We start from the raw sequence: 24,478 nt of genomic DNA on the forward strand, positions 1-24,478 counted from the left end.
GCTACTGACAGCACCACATATTTTTGTATTATCAAAAAGACTCAAGCTCACAAACCTCAGCAATGATTTAAAATTTTCAAGTCATTCAGTGAGGATATTAACCAAGTAGTTCCTGAGCCATCCTTTACCACTAAAAATCTGTTTGTGCAGTTAGCTAAGAATATAGCAGGAAATCTAGGAGTCACCTCATGGTATGTATGCAGAGGAACTGACATGGAGGATAGATGGCATTGGGAGGCAAAAGAATTGCTTCCCCAAGACAACTACACTTTAATTCTCTCTGCCACAAATGCTCCAGAATTAATCCCTACTGGCTCTAGTACTTGGCTTTTAAAGGCTTCTATTATAGGAAGACACCACATACCTTGTTGGGGGACTACCTATACACACCCAGCAGGCAAATTAGCTTGTTCAGGGCAACAATACTACAATGAAACTACAGGAAAAACTATGGCAGACAGAAAATAAAAAGGGTAAAAATAGCTAAAGGCCATCTTGTTTTATCCCATTTTCTAGGTTCCCTTCTTTAAATCACTCTTGATATCAACTAGAAGCAACAAACTACATGGTAAGCGCCTTCAGGCCTCTATTGGATCTGTGGTCAGGAGCCTACAGGCAGTTGCCAGAAAAACGGACAGAAGCTTGTGTATTAGATGTTACTAAAACATCGTTCTTCCTGTTACCCTTAAAGCAAGGAGAAACTTTAGGGTATCCTATTTATGATAAGCCTAGAAGTAAAAACAAAGGAGCAGTAAAAGAGATAGAAATCGGGGATTGGAAGGATACAGATTGCAGAGAGAATAATGAATTATTATGGCCCGGCCACCTGGGTGCAAGATAGATCATCGGGATACTGTACTCCCATCTACATGATTAATCACATCATTAGGTTACAAGCAGTATTAGAAATTATAACTAAAGAAACATCTAAAGCTTTAGATTTATTGGCTGTACAATCTACACAGAATGAGAAATGCAGTTTATTGAAACAGACTGGCATTAGATTATCTGCTGGATTCAAAAGGGGTCTGTAGTAAATTTAACTTGATTAACTGTTGTTTAGAAATTGATGACAACGGGTAGGCAGTTATGAAATCACTGCCAAAGTGAGAAAGTTAGCTCACGTTCCAGTATAAACCTGGAAAGGCTGGACCCCAGTCTCTCTTTTTGGTGGATGGCTTCCATCTTTTGGAGGATTCAAGACTCTCATAGTAAATGTAATACTTCTATCAGGCAGCTGTCTAATACTCCCTTGTTTATTGCCTCTCCTGTTTAGGAACACACAGTCCACTACACCGCCCCCCAAATAATGGCACTAAGTATCAGCCATTACCCACAGAAGAAAGCCCATCTCATGAGAAGGTAGAGAATTAAGAAACTAACATAGGTTTTCTCTAAAGTAGTTTCCCTTCCCATGCCTCACCCTCTTTACCTTCTACATGGATTATAAAACACACATGTATAAGTATGGGATAGAAGAGCTAGGCTTTAAACATCACTTATAAATAACTTGCTGAACTGTAACCTGACTTCTACTTAGGCACAGGCAAACCACGCCATAGAAAATACTAAGTTCAGCTGCTGGCTGGCTTACTCGCAGCCAAAAATCATGCCCCCAGGCGGATGGCTGGTTAGTCAATGACTGGGAAGATTCCCTGAAAGACAGGAACAATCTAAGACAGGCACAGTCACAGGGAGCACAGCAAAGGCTGAGAAAAATTAGGCCAGAGAGCCAGTCTGCTCCCACAAAGACAAGTGACGCTAAAAGCAGATACACTAGCAAAGTAACTCCTCATGCAAACAGATGAATTGCCTTTTGACAGGCCTCTGACTCTGTCCTACCATCTTAGCGTCATGTCCATCATCAGGAAACAGGTAAAAGCTTTCTAATAATAGTTTCTTTTAAAAGAAAGCTTTTAAAGGGGGGAATGTGGAAGGAAAATAAAATAAATAATAAAGTTGAAAATAATAAGCATAACGTAGGCAATAGTTAACATTAAGTACAGGTTACATATAGGCTAAGAAATTTAAGTAGCCCCTCCCAGCATTGCTAACAAGTTGCAGGTGAGCTTATCTTAACCTTCCAAGCTTATCACCTGCCTCCAGACCCCTGCATATTTCTGTCATTCCTGTTCTGTCCAGCTTCGAGGTTGACTGGTCAAGATAACTAAATTGTAAGCTTTCTCAGAATTGTCACAGGTTAAATAATTTACTGTCTTTGTCTGAAATGGGTATCCTGCCTTGTTTTCCCACCTCAAATAACATATAAGCAAGCCTGCATTCTTTGTCAGGGTTGGCAGCCATTTTGGGTGTGGGCCTGCTGTCAGCCTGGGTACCCAAATTAAATAAAGTTCTCTTGGGTCTCCAAAGGTCTCTTTGTCTTCCTTGGCCGGAGTTTTACTGCGACATATGATCACTAGGTCAACAACGATATTAACATGACAGTCAAATTTTTTGAAACAGAAAAAAATGAAACACACTATACCAAAAGCAGTGAGAAGTGAGACACAACAAAAGCAGTGTTAACAGGAAAACTTACAGCACTAAATGCCCACCTTCAAAATGTATAAATACTACAAATTACGAATCTAATGATGCACCGCAAGAAACCAGAAAAGCAAGATCACACTGAAACCCAAAATTGGCAGAAGACCAGAGCACCATTAAATGGAATACAGACTAGAAAAACTAATTACATTAAATGGAATATAAACTAGAAAAATGCATGACTAGAATTGTATACGTCGGTGTGTATTAGCTCTTAAAAAAACTAATTTTCTTGGCCAGGCGCGGTGGCTCACACCTATAATCCCAGCACTTTGGGAGGCCAAAGTGGGTGGACCACTTGAGGTCAGGAGTTTGAGACCAGCCTGGCCAACAAAGAATCAACAAAACAAAAACTAAGGGAGACCAGAATAAATAAGAAATGAAAAAGGGAACATTATAATTGATATCACAGAAATACAAAACATCATCAGAGACTATTATGAACAACTACAGACTCAAAAACTCGAAAAGCTAGAGAAAGGATACATTTCTGCGAACATACAACCTACCAAGACAGAATCAGGAACAGGCATCATCAGAGACTATTATGAAAAACTATATACTCAAAAACTTGAAAACCTAGAGAAAGGATAAATTCCTGCAAACATACAAACTGCCAAGATAGAATCAGGAACAGGCAGAAAACCTGAAGAGACAAATGAAAGTAGTGAAATCAGTCAGTAATTACAATGTCTCCCAACAAAGAAAAACACACGACCAGATGGATTCATAGCCAATATCTGGGAAGTGTGACGTTGAGGAAGGGGGATGGATGATGAGAAATGAGTTAATAGGTGAAACGCACATTATTTGGGTGATGGATAACATGTTAAATGCCCTAACTTGAACGCTGTGCAATCTATGCACGCGACAAAATTGCACATGAACCCCATAAATTTGTTCAAATAAAAAAAAAAGCATTAGTACTAATCCTTCACAAACTCTTTCCAAAAATTAGTCCACTTTCACTAAGGGTCAGAACAATTAGGCAAAAGAGTAATGAAGAATACATTAAGACAACATTTTGAACCAACTATACCTAACAAAAATCTATGGCACTTCACTAACAATAGCAGGATATACATTCTTCTCAAGCACACAAAAACAGCTCTTGGACCAGGAGCGGTGGCTCACACCTGTAATCCCAGCACTTTGGGAGGCCAAGGCATGCAGATCATGAGGTCAGGAGATCAAGACAATCTTGGCCAACAGGGTAAAACCCCGTCTCTGCTAAAATACAAACAATTAGCTGGACGTGGTGGTGCACACTGATAGTCCCAGCTACTTGGAAGGCTGAGGCAGGAGAATCCCTTGAACTTGGGAGGCAGAGACTGCAGTGAGCCAAGATCCACCTCTGCTCTCCAGCCTGGAGACACAGCAAGACTTTGCCTCAAAAAAAAAAAAAAAAACCCAGCCTTTGAACAGTCCCTATGATAAGCCATAAAACAAGGCTTAACAGTAAAGTTTTTAAAATAACATCTATATATTCATATAAAGTATCTCTTGTGCCCATGACAGAATATACTGAGTAACAAAACATGGAAAGTTCAAAAATTGTGGAAATTAAACACACATTTGTGAATTTGTGTGTCTAAATTTCCAGTGAGTCAAACAAATCAGTAAATAACTTCGTAAGAATTAAAGCTTAAATGTATCTTCATAAAACTGATAGCAGCGACAACAATACTCAGAGGGCAAATTACACATATAAATTCCATTGCTAAGAAGAAATAAATCCTACAAGTAAAGTGCTATTAAAAAAAAAAAAAAAAACAGCAAACTAAACCCAAAGCATGTTTAAAGAAAAAAAAAACATAGATATGAGTAAAAATTTAATAAAATATTATCATCTGCAAACACAGATGGTTTGACTTCCTCTCTTCCTGTTGGGATGTTCTTTACGTCTTTCTCTCCCCTGACTGGTCTGGCTAGAACTTCCAGTACTGTGTTGATCAGTGGTGGTGATAGCAGGGCATCCTTGTTCTGGTTTTTTTCCAAGGGAAATGGTTTCAGCTTTTGCCCATTCGATGTGACGTTGGCTACGAATTTATCGCAATGGCTGTTATTATTTTGAGGTAGCTTCTGTCAATGACTCATTTGTTAAGGGTTTTTAACATGAGGGAATTTTGAATCTTATCAAAAATCATTTTTGTTATCTATTGGAAAAGAATTGTGGTATAAATATATACCATGGTATATACTATACAGCCATAAAAAGGAATGAGATGATGTTCTCTGCAGAAACATGGATGGAGCGGGCGACCATTATTCTAAGTGAACTAATGCAGCAACAGAAAACCAAATACACATTACTAACTTGTAAGGGGGAGCTAAACATTGAGTACATACGGCCACAAAGAAACAACAAGACACCTGAGCCTGCTTCAGGGTGGACGGTGGGAGAAGGTTCAAAAACTATGCATATTACTTGGGTGACAAAATAATCTGTACACCAAACCCCATGACACTTAGCTTACCTATATAACAAACCTGCACATGTACCCCTGAGCCTGAAAGTTAAAAAATAAAAAAACCCTAGAAATTAGTGTTAATTTGTTATTTCAACTGTAACAAAAGTACAATACTTATACACTGACAACTAAAAACATTTTGATACGAATGTTAAAAGTTCCAAATAAATAACAAGAGGGCTGGGTATAGTGACTCACTCCTACAATCTAGTTTGGAAGGTCAAGGAGGGTGGATTACTGAAGCCCAGAAGTTCAAGAACAGCCTGGGTAACAGCGCGAGATAGATTAGATTAGATTAGATTAGATTAGATTAGATTAGATTAGATTAGATAGACAGATAGATAGGATAGATTAGATAGATAGATAGATGATAGATAGGATAGATTAGATAGATAGGTGATAGATAGATAGGTAAGATGTCATTTATTGGTATCATTTAATTGTAAGTGTTCATGGGCTGTACCACATAATACTGTTAAGATGACACTACTCTTAAATTTGAACTACATATCATAATCCCTGGTGGCTTTTGGGACAAACACAAAACTGATCCTGTGGAAAATACAAGGTACCTAGAGGAGCCAAAATAACTTTGCAAAAAAGGAACCAAGGTGAAAAAAATCATACTAACCAATCTCAAAATTTACCACAAAGGTACACTAATTAAAATATGGTAGCACTACAATAATGACAGACATATATCTAAAATAGAACTTGAGTCCAGAAAAAAGAAAAACTAAAAAAAAATTTTTTTTAAATTATTACACTTTAAGTTCTAGGATACACGTGCAGAAGGTGCAGGTCTGTTACACAGGTATACACGTGCCATGGTGGATTGCTGCACCCATCAACCCATCATCTACATTAGGTATTTCTCTTAGCCAACCCCCTAGCCAACCCCCGCCAATTCCCTGACAGACCCCAGTATGTGATGTTCCCCTCCCTGTGTCCATGTGTTCTCATTGTTCAACTACCACTTATGAGTGAGAACATGTGGTGTTTGGTTTTCTCTTCTTGTTAGCTTGCTAACAATGATGAAAACCTTTAAAATTTATGGTAAGTCTGAGGAACTGTCAGAGCCAAAAGGAGCCTAAAAGAAAGAAATGAGAAGTAATAGTGTTATATTCAGGATGGGATCCAAAAAAAAAAAAATTAGGTAAAAACTCTTGAAATCTGAACAAAGAATGAACTTTACTTAATGCTAATTCATCAATATTGCATAATAAACTTTAACAACACATGTACCAGATTAACATAAGATGTTATCAATAGGGGATTATGTATAGGCACACGGTGGTATCTCTGAAATAATCTTGCAAAGCTAGATTATTAATAAAAAATAAAGTTTACTTTGAAAAAATGAATATAATAATTAAAAGTGATGAAAAACATCAACTAATATGTCTTAAAAAGCTTGGTTAAATTCTGAGCAGAAAAAGTACAAGGAGATCAGAAAATGGTGGAATAGAAGGTCCTCTGTTCATATACCCCATAGCAGCAATAACTTGGCAATGATTCACAAGCGAAAGTGGCTTTGTGGGAGCTTTGAATCACAGGTAGAAGACAGCAAAACTCTGACACTAAGAACTGTTTTGCAAAAGCAGGCCCGTGCCCAGGTGGCAGTTTTGCCAACAAGGTCCCCAGCTATACTCCTATCACCCTGTAGCCTGAGTCATAACAACACTGAATAGCAATGATCCAGGCACTATACCAAGGGACACAGATGACACACCATGCCTTGGGTAACGGACTGAGAACCCGTCCCAAAAAGACTCTGAAACTGCCCTGTAACTTGGCTACAGACCTTATTAGCCTCAAGTTAGGAAAGCATTTTGCCTAATCAGTGGTTTCCTAGTTAGGCAAAACTCTCATCCAGTATGTGCCCCTGAGGTATGCCTAACTAACCTGTCAAATTGCATATTTTAAAACAGTACTGTAATGCAGCTCCAGCTACCAGCCATACTGACCAAAATCCTAAAAGCCATCCTGTCTAAAAACCATTAGAAACACCTGCCTCAGACCCTAGTAATAGGTGTCCCAACCACAGACTCCACTATATACTCAGCAGCAGCCACCTGACCTGGCTCCTACCCAACTCAGTGATCCCAGAGGCTATCCCAACAGCCCAGGGTCCAGAGAGGAGGTCTTTAAAGACTAGAAGAGGTGTTTGCTCTTTGAACACACATACAGCCAAAATGACACCAACAAAACCAATTAATAAAGCTCCAGTGACCAAGCACAAAGAAGTAAACTACATGGAAAAGAATCTGAAATAATTATCTTAAAGAAGCTGAATGAGATGAAACATAAGATAGGTAAGTAAAAGAAATCGAGAAAACAATGAATGAATAAAATGAGAGCTTTAATAAAGAAATAGAAACCATTAAAAAAAATCCTAGAACTGAATGAAGAGCACAATAACAAAATAGAACATTAACAGCCTCAAGAGCTGACGCGAATATGAAGAATCAGCAGGCTGGTATACAACAAGGTCATTTGAAATTAGCTGGTAGCTGTTTCAAGCTGGTGTCTGGAAATAAAAATGAAATTAGCCAGTTAGATAAACAAAAAAAAAGAAAAAAGTAAAAGTAAAGAGCACATACGGGACCCTACAGGATGCCATCAGAAAAACAAATATACATTTTTTACACAGAAACATACAATTTCCCAAGGAGGAAAAAAAAAGGCTGAAATTGAGAGAAGTCAACAAAATAGAATAGGAAGTTCTCAGCTCATATCAAAATTAACACAATCAAATACCTAAATGTAAAAGCTATAATTATAAAACACTAAAAGGAAAATACTGATAAACCTGTATGATCTTGATTTGGTAATGGATATATTTAAACTAGTCAGTTGGCAGTAAAGGCAGAAGCAACAAAACAATATTGCATTTATACATTTTGACATTTTCACTAAACATACAGTAAAAATATTTTTTTTCATCATTTGTTGCATGGACACTTGCTTGTTTCTGCTTTTTGGCTTTTATGTACAATGCTGCAGTGAACATCTGTATCCCTGCTTTTGTTTGAACATGTAGTTTTATTTTCTTTTATTACATAACTACAAGTGGAATTGTTTGACAAGATAGTAACTTTGTGAAGAGCTGCTAGGTTGTTTTCTAGAGTAGTTGCACCATTTTACATTCCCACGTCAACATTTGAAGATCTGTTTCTCTACATCCTAGCCAACACTTGCTGTCTTTTAAAAAATTTTTATAATACTAGAAAATATGAAGGGGTCTGTAGTTTCAATTCTCATTGTCCTCATGACTAATGTTTGAACAGCTTTTTGTTTATTGGCCATTTGTATATGTTTATTTTTGGACAAATGTCTATTCTGATTACTTTTCTTCTGTTATTTCTTAAGTTGCAAGAGTTTTAAAATATATATCTGGTTATTTGATCCTTACATGATTTGCAGATGTTTTCTTATTCTTTTGAGTTGTCTTTTCAGTTTTGATAGCACCATTCTTTGAAGCACCAAAGACTTAAGTTTTGATGGATTCCATCAAAATTCGTCCAGAATATGCAAATATATAGAAATAGAAATGAAATTAATGATTGCTTTCCAAAAATTAGTCCACTTTCACTAAGGGACAGAACAATTAGGCAAAAGAGTAATGAAGAATACATTAAGACAACATTTTGAACCAACTGTACCTAACAAAAATCTATGGCACTTCACTAACAATAGCAGGATATACATTCTTCTCAAGCACACAAAAACAGCTCTTGGACCAGGAGCGGTGGCTCATACCCATAATCCCAGCACTTTGGGAGGCCAAGGCATGCAGATCATGAGGTCAGGCCTCATTTACAGCCACATTAATGGAGGGAAACAGAAGGGTATGGTGCTTTATTTTAATATCACGAAAATGTTTCAAAATTAATTGCTGTGATGGTTGGACAACTCTATGAATACATTAACAACTACTGAACTGTACACTTTAAATGAGTGAATTCTAAGCTATATGTATTATATGTCCATAATGTTTTACGAAAAATAATAAATCAAAATAAATTCTTATCAATATATGTTTTGGAACTAAGGAGCTTTCATTTTTAATTACATTTCTTTCCCACTCAAGTAATTAGTGAAAGCCAGAAATAATTTTATTTATATTAGGAATCAACACACGGCCTTTCAAAGTCTGTGACTATACAGGACTTTCCCTTTATCCACATTGTACTATCTATGGCTAATCCTCATAGCAGTTACAACTAAGAGTAGTATCATAGGTTACATCCTATGACAAGATAAATGTATTTTGAGTATGATCTGCCATAAAGGAAATAAGAACTGGCATTGAAAATTTGTACCAACCTTCCAGTAGTCAGCCTGTAAACTGTAATATCTCTGATATGCAGATAATGCTGGAAAAGAAAAAATAATTATTAGTCAAATCATATCCCATTTAAAAATCCACTGTAAGACATTAAATTGATATTTTAATATAAGCTGCCAAACATGCCCATCTATTAACAAACAATAAAAATCAAATAACCTAAATTTTATGGCTTACTAATTTAATCAGGTATATAAAACCATGATCAAATCTCACCCATGCACTCAAACAAACACAGTATCTTAGCAATTACTTGAATCAATTTGACCTCCTTCAGGGATCAAAAGTAATGGCAATCTTCTAGAGGTATTCCCTACTATGATAAAGTTTTCTAATTTTTCTTAACATGCAATTCACTTTCTAGAAAGGTAAAAATTCAGTCACCTAAGGCACAAAATAACTATTTGTGATGCTTCCCTTTACACAATCAGTAGACTACTATTATCTATAGTTTAATTCCAAGTTAGGATGCCCTATGCCCTAAAACCTACCTAAACGCAAAAAGGATACTCAAATCATACAAAGTAGTTGTTCCTGACAGCCTAAAAAAAGTCACATAAAATAAAACCACAAAATAAAAAGGTAAAAAAGAAGTTGTATAAGCACATTAGAATTAGCGGAAACATTAACAATCACAAAACTAGGAAAACCCACGACTTTATCCAATCAATTCAGAATCTCTGAAAAACAGCTAAGCAATGATTATATTCCTGGGGATAAGCTTTCAGGATAAATTATAGCACTGAATATCACCCAAAGTCAAACATAAATTGAAAAAAAATGAAAAAGAAAAAATAAACCGAAAATAGCAGAATGCCAAAAGTGGCAGATTGAACATACTGTTACATGCGGAGGATTCTGTCTTGAACAAGCATTTTTAGAAATCTCAGAGATTTTTATAATAAAAATGTAAACGTTAGCTGAAATGCTTCCACTGAATTTAGCCACAAAAAGTTAAGGTGTGGGGGAAAGCCTATTGAGGAAAACGTGCTTTTTTCAAACAGTCATAAAAATGACAAGACAGAATTTTAAAAGAACCAAATTAAATGCTCAACAGACAGTAGCGTATATAAGAATCATCTCACGATATAGGCTACATTTCTATGATTAAAATATTTACTTTCAAAATGAAAAAGTGTAAGAGAGTGACATCCAAAAAAGTAGCCTGAAAAGATCCATAGACACTTTCTCAAGAAAAGCAACCTTAAAGTCTCTCTATAGCTGTCTTAAGGGCACTATTCAAATGGAGAAAATTTTACTAAGAAAATAAACTAAGTTCTCAGCAAAAAACAGTGAAATCTATCATATTTTAGCCTGAACTAATTCTTTCTCACACCATTCCTACTGTACCCCAGCTCAGTAAGATAGGATCACTAGACCCACCAAAATACAAGAGTTCTCTCTTGCACAAGCTCCTGTTTTAGGGCTAGGCTAACTCCTCAACAGATGTAGGCTACCAACATTTCCCCCACTCAGCTCAGTACTGCAGAAATTATATTAAAAACAAGTGTGTTCAGTCGCAGTTGCTGACACCTGTAATCCCAGCACTTTAGGGGGCTGAGGCAGGCGGATCACGAGGTCAGAAGATGGAGACCATCCTGACTAACACAGTGAAACCCCATCTCTACTAAAAATAAAAAACATTAGCCAGGCGTGATGGCACGTGCCTGTACTCCCAGCTACTCAGGACACTGAGGCAGGAGAATCACTTGAACCTGGGAGGCGGAGACTGCAGTGAGCCAAGTTCGTGCCACTGCACTTCAGCCTGGATGACAAAGTGAGACTGTCTGAAAAAAAAAAAAAAGGCAAATGACAAGACGAGAGGCTGCTTTGCTCTCCCATGCCCACAATGGCTAACTGAAAACTCTAATCAAGTTGCAGCAGACCACGAAAGTAGTGGTGCCCAACAGCCCTTGATCCAAGTAACTCTGGGTAGATTGCATGTAAGAGAGGCAAGCAGACTAAAGACTATAGCTCCTGCCCAGTGCCTGCTCCTAAAACACAGGGATCATTTCAAGAGTAGTGGTCATTATCTCAGGCTCCAGCCCTTGAAAAGCAAAGGTTCAACTCTAGTGGAAAAAATAGGCTTAAGATCATGGAATGCAGTAATTGCTCTTCTAGTGTGAATTTATACAGAAAGCATTTGGGGGTGTTCAAACCCAAAAATATCATAGAAAACATGTAGATTTTTACAGTTAAGCGTCTAGTAGCTCCAAAATAGCAAGTATCTAAACTGCAGACTGGCTAGAAGTTTTACACAGAGAAATGGACAGAAAGAATCTCTTGGGTTAGTAAAGTCCTGGAAGATAGACCTCAAAAAGCATTGCACAAATGAGTAATGTGGGATACCGTTAAACACTACAAGTAACAACTATCAGAAAAAAAAGAACAGAAAAAGGAACAGAAAGCCTGAGGAATACCACAGTGGTAAATTCCCACCAATTTACAGGTTATCTTTTTCGCTTCTAACCTACATTTGAAACTGAAGAAGCCACTATTCCAGACACACCAAAAAGAATGAAGGCGGGCAGGATGGTACTAATCTCTCTAATCAAAGGAAAAAGGCAATCCAGCAAGACAGAAAACTTAGAACGGAATCTGTTTACTGCAAACAGTACAGAAAGATGTTCCCTCAAACCACCTACTCTACAAAAAGGCCAAGTAGAAAACACAGACATCTATCATATATCAGGCTACCTATTGCGTTGTGAGAGGAAGCCAAGTAGGGAGCAAGGTAGCTTAGATTTCACACTCACGTGGCAGAAACAAGCTGCCTGCGCATGTTAGTGGAGTCAGAGCATCCCAGTGGAAGTCAGGATTTTAACCACTGGCCAGGAATAAGAAAGACTGGAATAATAATGGAAACCATGTGGGAAGCCAAAACTCTCATTTCAGTTCAACATTAAAAAAAAGCCTAACTCAGTAATCTGAACTTTAACGTTCACCTGGCAGTAAGAGACAGAAATACCATTTACTGTAGATTAACATAAGATCCACCAGCCAGGTGCAGTGGCTCACACCTGTAATCCCAGTACTTTCGGAGGCCGAGGTGGGTGGATCACTTAAGGTTAGGGGTTCGAGACCAGCCTGGCCTGTTAACATAGTGAAATCACATCTCTGTTAAAACTACAAAAATTAGCAAGGTATGGGGCACATATCTGTAGTTTCAGCTACTTGATAGGCAGAGGCACGAGAATCACTTGAACCCATGAGGCGGAGGCTGCAGTGAGCTGAGATAGCACTGCTGCTGGGCAACAGAGTGAGACTCTGTCTGACAGTGTAACATAAAAACTTCCAAGATCCAGTCAAAAATCATTCACCATATCAAAAAAAAGAAGTATATCACAATGAATGAAAAAGATGGGAGAAATGTTTGAATATATGATAAAAATTTTTAAACTGAAATAAAAGTTCTTCGAAGAGCAATAAAAAAAGGAAAAACTGAAAGTCACAGTAAAGAAACAGAAGCTATAAAAGGCAAACCAACGGAAACTTTAGAACTTATAAATGAAATACTCAAAATAAAGAGCTCAGCTCATAGCCTCAGTGGCACAATGCACACAGAAACATCATTAAACTCGAATACGGAAAGATAAAAAAACTATTCAATCCAAACTAACAAGAAAAAATAAACTAAGGCAAGAGAAAGAATGGAGCTCAGGGATTTGTGGGTTATTAACCAGAGATCTAAGTGTCATCACACTCCACAAGGAATGGAGAAAGAACCAGATGTAAAACATGCTTAAAGATAGGTATGAAATTTCTCCAAATGTGAGTGAAAAAGAGATGTGGATGCTAGCCACAACAAAGTCCCTACATCCTTCAAGGGCCCTCAGACTAAGACAGGGGACTGCCTGGAGATCACGCAAAGGAATTGCTCCAGAGAGAGGTCACTTTGAGACCAATACACTGACTGCTACGGCACTAAGCAACTGCAAGCAGCTAAAACAATTGTGAAGAGCAATAAACTCTGATGACTCACAATTCCCAGTATCAAAACTTCCTACAAAACTACTACAATCAAAACAGTATAGCTAACATAAGGATAGAAATAGAGACCAATGGTGGAATAGAGCTGAGAACCTGAAAATAATCTTTACATATATGATCAATTGATTTTTTCACAGAATGCCTAGTTCACTCTTGAAAAGGCAGTTCAATTTTCTCATGCAAAAGAGTGAGGCTGGTCCCCCAACTCCATAATACACTAAATGTAATCAATTCTTTATTAAATATAAGAAGTAGAACCAAAGAAATCTGGAAGAAAATATAAAGATTCTTCATGTTCATGAACATGGCAACAGAGAGGACACCAAAAGCATGAGCAACAAAAGATAAACTGAACTTGATCTAAATTACAAACTTCTGCGCAAAGCTCATTGTTAATAAAATGAAATGAAAACCTATACGATGGGGGAAAATATTTGCAAATCATATGTTTAAGCAAAATTTATTATCAAGAATATACAAAAAACTCCTAGAACTCAGTAACAAAAAGACAAGTAGCTCAACTAAAAAAATACGTAAAGAATCCGAACAGACATTTCTCCAAAGAAGATACATAAATGGCCAATGAGCACCTGAAAAGATACTTGACATCGTTAGTCATTAGGGAAATAATGCAAATCAAAACCACTATGAGACTATCACTTTACACTGTAATAGTTACAATGGGAGGTGTGGGGAAATAGTAAAAAGCAAGTGTTGGCAAAAAACTGGAAGTCTCCTCCTTCAATGGCAGGATAGTAATAATGGGTACAGCATCTGTGGAAAACAGTTTTCTTAAAAAAATTACTGTTTCTTCCGTAATAAAAATAGCAATTCCACTCCCAGCTAACTTGTCAGAAGAACTGAAGGCTGGGTGCAGTGGCTCACGCCTGTAATCCCAACACTTTCGGAGGCCAAGGCGACTGGATCACCTGAGGTCAGGAGTTCAAGACCAGCCTGGCCCCAACATGGCGAAACTACGTCTCTACCAAAAAATAAAAAATTAAAAAAATAAAATAAAAAAAGGCAAAAATTGGCTGGTGTGCTGGCACGTGCCAGTAATCCCAGCTACTCAGGAGGCTGAGGCAAGAGAATTGCTTGAACCTGGGAGGCAAAGGCTGCTGTGAGCCAAGATCACGTCACTGCACTCCAGCCTAGGTAACAACTACAAAAACAACAACAACAACAAAAAAAAACTAAAAGTGGGGACTTAAACAAATGTCTGTATCCTAATTTTCATAGCACATTCTCAACAGTCAAAAGGCAGGAAAAAAAAAAAAAGCATTCGTCCAAGATAAACAGTAAAGTGTGGCATACACATACAATAAAATATTATTCAGTAATAAAAAGGAACATAGTAGTAATACATGGTGCAACATGACTGAACCCTGAAAACATTTTGCTGAGTAAAAACAGCTGACATAGAATATGATATAATTTATATATCAATAACAGGCAATCCACAGAGACAGAAGGTAGACTAGTGACTCCAAGGACCTAACTGAAGAAAGGAAGAAAGAGGAATGACCACTAAAATAACATTTCAATCAAAGAAATATATACAATATACATTGCAAACTGGTTAAAGAAAATAAACAGGCCGGGCGCGGTGGCTCAAGCCTGTAATCCCAGCACTTTGGGAGGCCGAGGCGGGCAGATCACGAGGTCAGGAGATCGAGACCATCCTGGCTAACACGGTGAAACCCCGTCTCTACTAAAAATACAAAAACATTAGCTGGGTGTGGTGGCGGGCGCCTGTAATCCCAGCTACTCGGGAGGCTGAGGCAGGAGAATGGCAGGAACCCGGGAGGCAGAGCTTGCAGTGAGCCGAGATCGCGCCACTGCACTCCAGCCTGGGGGACAGAGCAAGACTCCGTCTCAAAAAAAAAAGAAAATAAACAGGCCGGGCATGGTGGTTCACACCTATAATCCTAGCACTTCCGGAGGCCAAGGTGGGCAGATCACCTGAGACCAGGAATTTGAGACCAGCCTAGACAACGTGGCAAAACTCCGTCTCTACTAAAAATACAAAATTAGCCAGGCATAGTGGTAGGTGCCTATAATCTCAGCTACTCAAGAGGCTGAGGCAGAAGAATCACCTGAACCCAGGTGGCCAAGGTTGCAGTGAGTCAGATCACACCACTTCATTCCAGCCTGGGCTCAAAGCAACACTGTCTCAAAAAAAAAAAAAAAAAAAAAAAAAAAAAGAAACAAGGATCTATGTCAATGTTTATTGCAGCATTATTCACACTAGCTAAAAGGTGGAAACAAATCAAGTGTCCACAAACACCAATGGATAAACAAAAATGTGGTATAAACATACAATGAAATATTAATAAGCCTTAAAAACAAATGAAATTCTAATACAAATTATATGAATGACTAAATTAAACACATGCCAAGTAAAAGAATCCAGACACAAAAGGAATAATAATGCATTATTCCACTTATAACTTACCAAGGAAAGATACGTTCATACATATCATGGTGTAATGTAGGCAAACAAGGGCTGGGTGTGGTGAATAGGAATTTATAGCTGAATGGCTACAGTTTTGTTGGTATGATAAAAAAAAGGTTTTGGAAGAGTGGTGATGGCTATGATGTATGTACTGCTAAAGAAATTTAACACTTAAGAGTGATTTAAATGGCAAATTATGTTATATATATTTTAACACAAAACTTTAAAAAAAATGAAAAATGATTTTTGTGGTATAAGTAAAGATCTCTCCCTGGAAAAGATGGGAAAATTCAAAGATCGGAATGACTATCCATAATCACAGACTATCATGTGCTAAAGCATATGAACAATAAAATTTCAGAGTAAGGGTAAGAATAACAGATTTTCTAAATTATCACCAAAACATTTCCAACATGAAGGACATGAGATGCTGATTCACAAGGACACATAACAGATTAAAACAGGCCTATTCTAAAACATACCAGTTTGAAACTTCGGAAAAATAGTTCTAAATTCCCAGTTTTTAGAAAATTAGTATTTTCCTAAGTCTTCAACATCCCCACAGCCTGTGACTGTCTAACCCAAATGACCAGGTGCATCAATAGGATAAGGCTAGTCCCTGCCAAGTTGACCTTCTTGCCTTTCCCTGATTATGATCTAGTAAAATTCAAAGACATCAGTAAAATTCTCTCTAGTCTTTTGCTTGAGTATTCCGTCCTGACACCTAATAGAGGGGTTCCACTGTCTATGGTTCCACTTTCTCTCAGATCCTGATGTGCTGGGTGAGGCCATTCTCTGGGAGTTCCACCTAAATGACCCCTTGTGTGGGGTGCCAGGTCTCCTTCTTCTGGAACCTGTGAGTATAACAAATCCTTTAATCTCATTTGCCTCATCAAGTATAATCTCCACAGCCATACTGGAATGACTTTATCGACCCCAAAAAGACCACTTACTCCTCTATTTACAACATATGGACAAAGACTTCCAGCGGTAAGGCACTGAACAACAGGTCACATGAAAAAAATTGTTATTAAGGAGCCTCAGACTCCATACCAGCAATTCTAGGACCAAGAAAATGGAAAACTACCTCCAAAATTATTAAAAAAAAAAACTATTTCCATCCTAGATTTAAATATTCAGATTATTAATTTACAGTTGCAAAGGTAAAAGAAAGATATTTCACACAAACATACATGTGAAGTCTCAAAACAACATTATCTCTCATGAATCTTAAGAACGTACTAAAGAATGTGCTCATCTAGAAAATATTATACACTGGCTGGTCATGGAGGCTCACACCTATAATCCCAGCACTCTGAGAACAAGGCAGGTATGGATTACTCAAGTTCAAGAGTTCAAGGCCAGCCTCAGGTAATGAAACTCTGTTTCTAGAAAAAAACACAAAAATTAGCCAGGCATGGTGACTTGCATCTGTAGTTCCAGCTACCTGGGCAGCTGAGGTGGAAAAATGGCTTTAGCCACAAAGACGGAGGTTGCAGTGAGTCGACACTGAGCCAGTGCACCCCTGCCTGGACGACAGATTAAGAATCTGTCTCTAAAAATAATGAAAAATAAAAAATTATATACCAACAAAGAAGATATGTGATAAAGAAAACAGAGTACCAGAACAAAGAAAAAAGGTTCAAAAATGGCATCTGTGTCCCAGATAGAATTTAGGAATACCATGACTCAGGACATATGCATACTGATGTCTACCAACATCTGCTGTTCCTGTATTTCTTAATCTGAAAACTGTCCAGTTAAACTTGGTTTTGATTATCATATGTGCAAACCTATTTTTTTTAAACCACCTCTACTATCCTTTTCACACACTACAAACTAGATGACTAGAAGGCCATCTCACTCCCCTTAGAAGTGTTCTAACATGACCATCATTTGAATTGTCCATTCTCTCCCTCATTTTATTTCCTCACAAATTTCTAATACCTGCTACATATAAGAGCCTAGTCAGAAACACTAATTGTAAGTATGTTGTCCTAAAGTCTGTTTCTAAAAATCAGTTTTATTTATGCTGGGGTATTCAGTTTTTCAAAACTAAACAATATCAAATCATTCATAAGTGGTTGAAGAAAACAACAAAATTTCAAGGAATCTATAAAATCTACTCCTAGAACTAGCATGAATTTAGTAAGCGCTTATGATACAAAGTCAATTTTAAAACTCAACTATTATTTCTCATATAGTACTAACAATAAACAACTATACATAAAAATTAAGCACCAAAATTTTAAATATTTAGATCTTAGTATAAGAATATATTTAATAAGACATGCAAGATCTGTACGTTGAAACTGTCAAAACAAGAAATTAAAGCATGAAACAATTGAAAAGTTATTTCATTTACATGAATTAAAAGAATTACTACAGACAGATGAGATGAACATCCTTCCTAAAATAATTAATAAATTCAACATAATCCAAATGAACCCCCAAGGACTGGCTTGTCTACACCTGTAAAAAAGTACTCCCTTGAGTGCAGGCTATTGATAATGACTTCCTTCCAGAAAATATGATATGCAAAGAAGCAAAAATAGTAACTTCACAGTGGAGAAACCTAACAAACAGTGCCTCAGCCAGTGAATAACATTAACGTTGTTAAGTCATGTTGACAGTATATGTCTCTGATATGATGTGATAAAAATGCACTTTATCTTTATAATTTTCCTCCTAAAAAATGATAATCCTAGTTTAATCATGAGAAAAACAACACATGATCCCTGTTCAGGGACATTCTACAAAATACCTGACCAATACTCCTCAAAACTACTAACATCATCAAAAATAAGGAAAGCCTGAGAAAGTGGCAACAGACATGAAGATCATACGGAGACACAACAACTAAATGAAATGAGCTATCCTAGTTGGAACTCTGAAAGAGAAAAAGGACAACAGGAAAAAACTTTCTTAAAAAAATTTGAATAGAGACTTTAGTTAATGTATCAATACTGCTTCATAATACTGTGGCAAATCTATCATCCTAGTGGAAGAGGCTAAGAGGGAAATGGAGTATACATAGAAACTCTCTAATAACTTGTAAAATATAGTATACACTTGACCATGTCTATAAAAAGTAAAAACATTATTGGACATTTAGGTTGGTTCCAACTCTTTGCTATTGTGAATAGTGCCGCAATAAACATACGTGTGCATGTGTCTTTATACCAGCATGATTTATAGTCCTTTGGGTATATACCCAGTAATGGGATGGCTGGGTCAAATGGTATTTCTAGTTCTAGACCCCTGAGGAATCGCCACACTGACTTCCACAATGGTTGAACTAGTTTACAGTCCCACCAACAGTGTAAAAGTGTTTCTATTTCTCTACATCCTCTCCAGCACCTGTTGTTTCCTGACTTTTTAATGATCTCCATTCTAACTGGTGTGAGATGGTATCTCATTGTGGTTTTGATTTGCATTTCTCTGATGGCCAGTGATGATGAGCATTTTTTCATGTGTTTTTTGGCTGCATAAATCTCTTCTTTTGAGAAGTGTCTGTTCATATCCTTCACCCACTTTCTGATGGAGTTGTTTTTTTCTTGTAAATTTGAGTTCATTGTAGATTCTGGATATTAGCCCTCTGTCAGATGAGTAGGTTGCAAAAATTTTCTCCCATTCTGTAGTTTGCCTGTTCATTCTGATGGTAGTTTCTTTTGCTGTGCAGAAGCTCTTTAGTTTAAATGTCCAACAACGATAGACTGAATTAAGAAAATGTGGCACATATACACCATGGAATACTATGCAGCCATAAAAAATGATGAGTTCATGCCCTTTGCCGGGACATGGATGAAACTGGAAACCATCATTCTCAGGAAACTATCACAAGGACAAAAAACCAAACACCGCATGTTCTCACTCATAGGTGGGAACTGAACAATGAGAACACATGGACACAGGAAGGGGAACATCACACACCGGGGACTGTTGTGAGGTGGGGGGACAGGGGAGGGATGGCATGAGGAGATATATCTAATGCTAAATGATGAGTTAATGGGTGCAGCACACCAACATGGCACATGGATACATATGTAACAAACCTGCACGTTGTGCACATGTACCCTAAAACTTAAAGTATAATAATAATAAAATAAAAAAAGTAAAAACATTATAATCATACTGTCAACCATTGTCCTAGATAAAGGCATTAGGAGAGTACTATGGTCAGCCTCCATTTGCAACCTATAAAGTTTAAAATTCATATTCAGAATTTATGAGGAATTTATTTACCTCTTATAATTTTGAATGTCACCTCATGTACTTAAGCTTACCTGTTATATTTTCAGCCATTTAAGCAAATTCTCAAGTATCAGTCTATTACATCAGTCCCTGGGATCTTATCATTTAAAAAATCTTAACATTTTATGTCTTCTAAATAGGTTATTAAAATTAATGGCTATTACCAATCTCCTTCATTATAGTTTCTCTGTCGAATTTATCTTATCCAAAGCATTGTCCTTATTTTTAATAGTTAAGTCAAGTACTGACCCATGGATAAAATTCCTTATCCTACTGTAACCAGACTTTTCTGAAGTCTTAAACAGAGGATGGGGCAAGAGTGTGAGGATCATTTATTTTGATTTCTTTATACTACACAATGTCTGTTTCATAATAATTGCAGTAATTGTCTAATTGATTCTTCTCTTGGTAAACCAAAATTCACGCACTCTTTATTATGTGCTTCTTGGGTCCTCAGTGGCTCAAGTTGTCCTTGTTTGTCCCACTATGAAACCTTTTAGTATTATTATAGGCAAGATCACTGCTTTCCTTTACCACTTACAAAAACGGTTTACCAACCATTTCAATATCAATCCCCTCGACGAATACCCAAGTTAAGTTTCATCAATCCTTGAACCCAATGTTAGTCTTAAACAGCCTTCTAATTATTTTTAATATTTGTTTTGTATTTAAATCTATTCATTTCAGTCTGTTATAAGCTTAAATCCCTAATTTCCTTAGAAGTATTCCTAAGTACCTGAAATTCACTATTTCATTAAAGCCAGAGAACATAAAACTCATTTGTTAATCACAGATTAAATATACAAACATACTTCTTTTTTTTTTTTTTTTTTTTGAGACGGAGTCTCGCTCTGTCACCCAAGCTGGAGTGCAGTGGCGCAATCTTGGCTCACTGCAAGCTCCGCCTCCCAGGTTCACGCCATTCTCCTGCCTCAGCCAAACATACTTCTTAAAGTATTAAAACGACTGCCAAGAACCAACAATATATTTATATAAAGAAAAAAAACTGAAGAGCAAATAATGAAAGTTAACTATTAAAAAAAAACTTCAGAGTTCTATAATCCCTACCATATTTTTATCTTTAACATAATAGAAACACAAGGAGAAAAAGAAGTGGAAAAGATGCCATATCATATTTCCTTTAACCTCATGACCTTGCTTCACTTCTTTTAAATAAAAAAATGGGGCCAGGCACACTGGCTCACACCTGTAATCCCAGCACTTTGGGAAGTCAAGATGGCAGACTGCTTGAGCTCAGAAGTTCAAGACCAGTGTGGGCAATATGACAAAACCACATTTCCAGAAAGAATACAAAATAAAAAATATACTGGCATGGTGGCGCATGCCTGTAGCCCCAGCTACTCAGAAGGCTAATGTGGGAGGACTGCTTGAGCTGGGGAAGCAGAGACAGCAGTTAGCCATTATTGTGCCACCACACTCCAGACTGGGCAACAGAGCCAAACCTTGTCTCAAGAAAAAAAAAAAAAATGAGGGTGAGGAGTGTAGTTGGTCAAAGGAAACAAAATTTCAGTGAGATAGCATAAGTTCAAGGGATCTACTATAAAACATAGTAACTATTCATATTATGTATCTTCAAAATTGCTGAGTAAATTTTAAATGTTCTTAACACCAAAATAAATAGAAATTTGTGAAGTAATGCAAATGTTAGTTTGATTCAACAATTCTACAATGTACACATATTTCAAAACAAGATGTACATGAGAAAGATACATAATTTTTATGTCATTTTACAAATAATTTTTTAAAGGGGAAATACAAACTTTACAAAAGGTCCTGACTACTGCATACATAGTACAACAAAAAAATTTACGACAACTTCTCCCATTTTTGTGAGTTTCAAGGATTTGTAAGAATTTTCTTAGAAATTAAAACAGAAGCAATTGTCAAAAAACAAAAAAGGAAGGAAAGGAAGAAAGAGAAAGAAGGAGAGAAAGGAAAGAGAAGGAAAAGAAGGGAAATGAGGGAAGGAGGGTAGAAACGAGGGAGGGAGGGAAAGAAGGAGGGGAAAGGACAGGGTGGGGGGCAGGAAGGAGAGAGGAAGAGAAATTAGTAATATAAACTACAAAATCCAATCGTACAAATAATACTAAGCAGTGATAGGAATTCAAGAACATAGTTACTCTCATACATACTGATGTGCAAATATAAATCAGTAAAGCCTTTCAAGAGGACAATCTGGCATTAAGCACTCAAAAGTTCATTTAAAAACGAGAGTATGTGTGTGTGTATTCCTTGCCTCCACAATGCTGGTAATGGATATATAACAACAATTACTGGCACATAAAAATTTTCACTAGGCTTGTCAACAGTGATTATTTTAAAAGCATAAGAAACAAAGAGACTAAAATGCACAGTAAGAAAATGTTTTCTAGTTTTAAGAAGAGTCTCACCCTGCTGCCCAAGCTGGAGTGGAATGGCACCATCTCAGCTCACCTCCGCCTCCTGGGTTCAAGAAATTCTCCTGTCTCAGTCCCGGAGTAGCTGGTATTACAGGTGTGTGCCACCACACCCTGCTAATTTTTGTATTTTTAGTAGAGAAGAGGTTTACCCTACTGTCCAGGCTGGTCTCGAACTCCCGACCTCAGGTGATCTGCCTAACTTGGCCTCCCAAAGTGCTGGGACTACAGGCATGACCCACCATGCCCAGCCGAGAGAATGTTTAAGTAATGGAATAAGGGGTTACAAATGTTTTAAAATTGTAAACGCAGCCTATAAATTTGAGGTATTTTGGCATGATATTATTAGTATACTCTATTGACTTTAAGTTACAAACTGGTATGCAAAGTAAAAAACACATTTTAAATTCTGAAATGTTTATATTGACACAATAGTCTATCAGGATTTTTATCAAAACTTTTAACAGTTGTCTCTTGGTGGCAAATGTATTACTGAAGCCTTCGTAGAATTTTTCTTAAATACTGTGAGTCACCAAGCTCAATGCAGTAAATACAGATGTCAACAAAACACACAGCAATAATTTAGTGTTTTTAGTTATCTGAATACTGGTTTTTTTTTTTTGATGTTTCTATCTTTCATTGAGGTGAAATCCACATAACATACAATTAGCAATTTAGAGTGTACAATTCAGTGGCATTTAGTGTATTCCCAATGTTGTGCAGCCACCACCACTCTCTATTTTCAAGTTTTTTTGTAACTCCAGAAGTACACACTATCACGTTCTGCCAATCATTAATCTATTCTGTCTCTATAGATTTACCTATTCTGAATATTTTATATAAAATAACTCAAAAAACATGAGATTGTGTGTCTGGTTCCTTTCACGCAGCATAATGTCTTTAAGGGACGTGCAGGTTGTAGCAGGTATCAGAACTCCATTCCTTTTTATGGCTGAGTAATATTCCATTGTCTGTATATACTACAGCTTGTTTACACAGTCATGGACATTTGGGTTGTTTCCACCTTTTGGCTACCTGAATCAAGTTGCTATGGGCATTCACGAACAAGTGTTTGTTTGAGTTCTGTTTCAATTATTTGGGGTGTATGCCTCAGAGTAGCATTTCTGGTTCATTGGTAATTCTGTTAAGTTTTTGGGGAAATATATATATACATGGGCATATATATATGCACATATATATGTACGTATATATACATATACGTACACGTATACATATGTGTATATATACGTACATATATACATACATATATGTACGTATTTTTATTATACTTTAAGTTCTAGGGTACATGTGCATAATGTGCAGGTTTGTTACATATGTATACATGTGCTATATTGGTGTGCTGCACCCATTAACTCGTCATTTACATTAGCTATATCTCCTAATGCTATCCCTCCCCCCTCCCCCCACACACAACAGGCCCTGGTGTGTGATGTTCCCTTTCCTGTGTCCAAGTGTTCTCACTGTTCAGTTCCCACCTACAAGTGAGAACACCCGGTGTTTGTTTTTTTGTCTCTGCAATAGTTTGCTGGGAATGATGGTTTCTAGCTTCATCTGTGTCCCTACAAAGGACATGAACTCATCCTTTTTTATGGCCGCATAGTATTCCATGGTGTATACGTGCCACATTTTCTTAATCCAGTCTATCATTGATGGGCATTTGGGTTGGTTCCAAGTATTTGTTATTGTGAATAGTGCCTCAATAATCTTACGTATGCATGTGTCTTTACAGCAGCATGATTTATAATCTTTTGAGTATATACCCAGTAATGGGATGGCTGGGTCAAATGCTATTTCTAGTTCTAGATCCTTGATGAATCACCACACTGTCTTCTACAATGGTTGAAGTAGTTTACAGTCTCACCAACAGTGTAAAAGTGCTCCTATTTCTCCACATCCTCTCCAGCACCTGTTGACATTATTAAAATAACATTCTCATCAAAGTCATCAGGGTCTCAGAACTGGCTACATACAA

The 24,478-nt window shown here is 37.1% G+C and overlaps 1 protein-coding gene across 50 annotated transcripts in view; it reads right to left on the bottom strand.

Annotated features, from left to right (window-relative positions):
* UTY (ubiquitously transcribed tetratricopeptide repeat containing, Y-linked) overlaps nucleotides 1-24,478 on the bottom strand; it is a 267,961-nt gene that overhangs the window by 226,822 nt on the left and 16,661 nt on the right. For 48 of the 50 annotated variants that reach the window (XR_010119798.1, XM_055269631.2, XM_063635455.1 and 45 more), the window contains exon 4: nucleotides 9,348-9,397. The exons of the other annotated variants lie outside the window; for them this stretch is intronic. Coding sequence is in view for 47 of the 48 variants with exons in the window: in XM_055269631.2 (XP_055125606.1) it covers nucleotides 9,348-9,397 (50 nt within the window). In the remaining variant the exon portion in view is untranslated. The remainder of the gene's footprint in view (nucleotides 1-9,347; nucleotides 9,398-24,478) is intronic. 50 annotated transcript variants of the gene reach the window in all.

The sequence above is a fragment of the Symphalangus syndactylus genome, chromosome Y, assembly GCF_028878055.3.
Source record: "Symphalangus syndactylus isolate Jambi chromosome Y, NHGRI_mSymSyn1-v2.1_pri, whole genome shotgun sequence".
NCBI classification, from domain to species: domain Eukaryota; kingdom Metazoa; phylum Chordata; class Mammalia; order Primates; family Hylobatidae; genus Symphalangus; species Symphalangus syndactylus.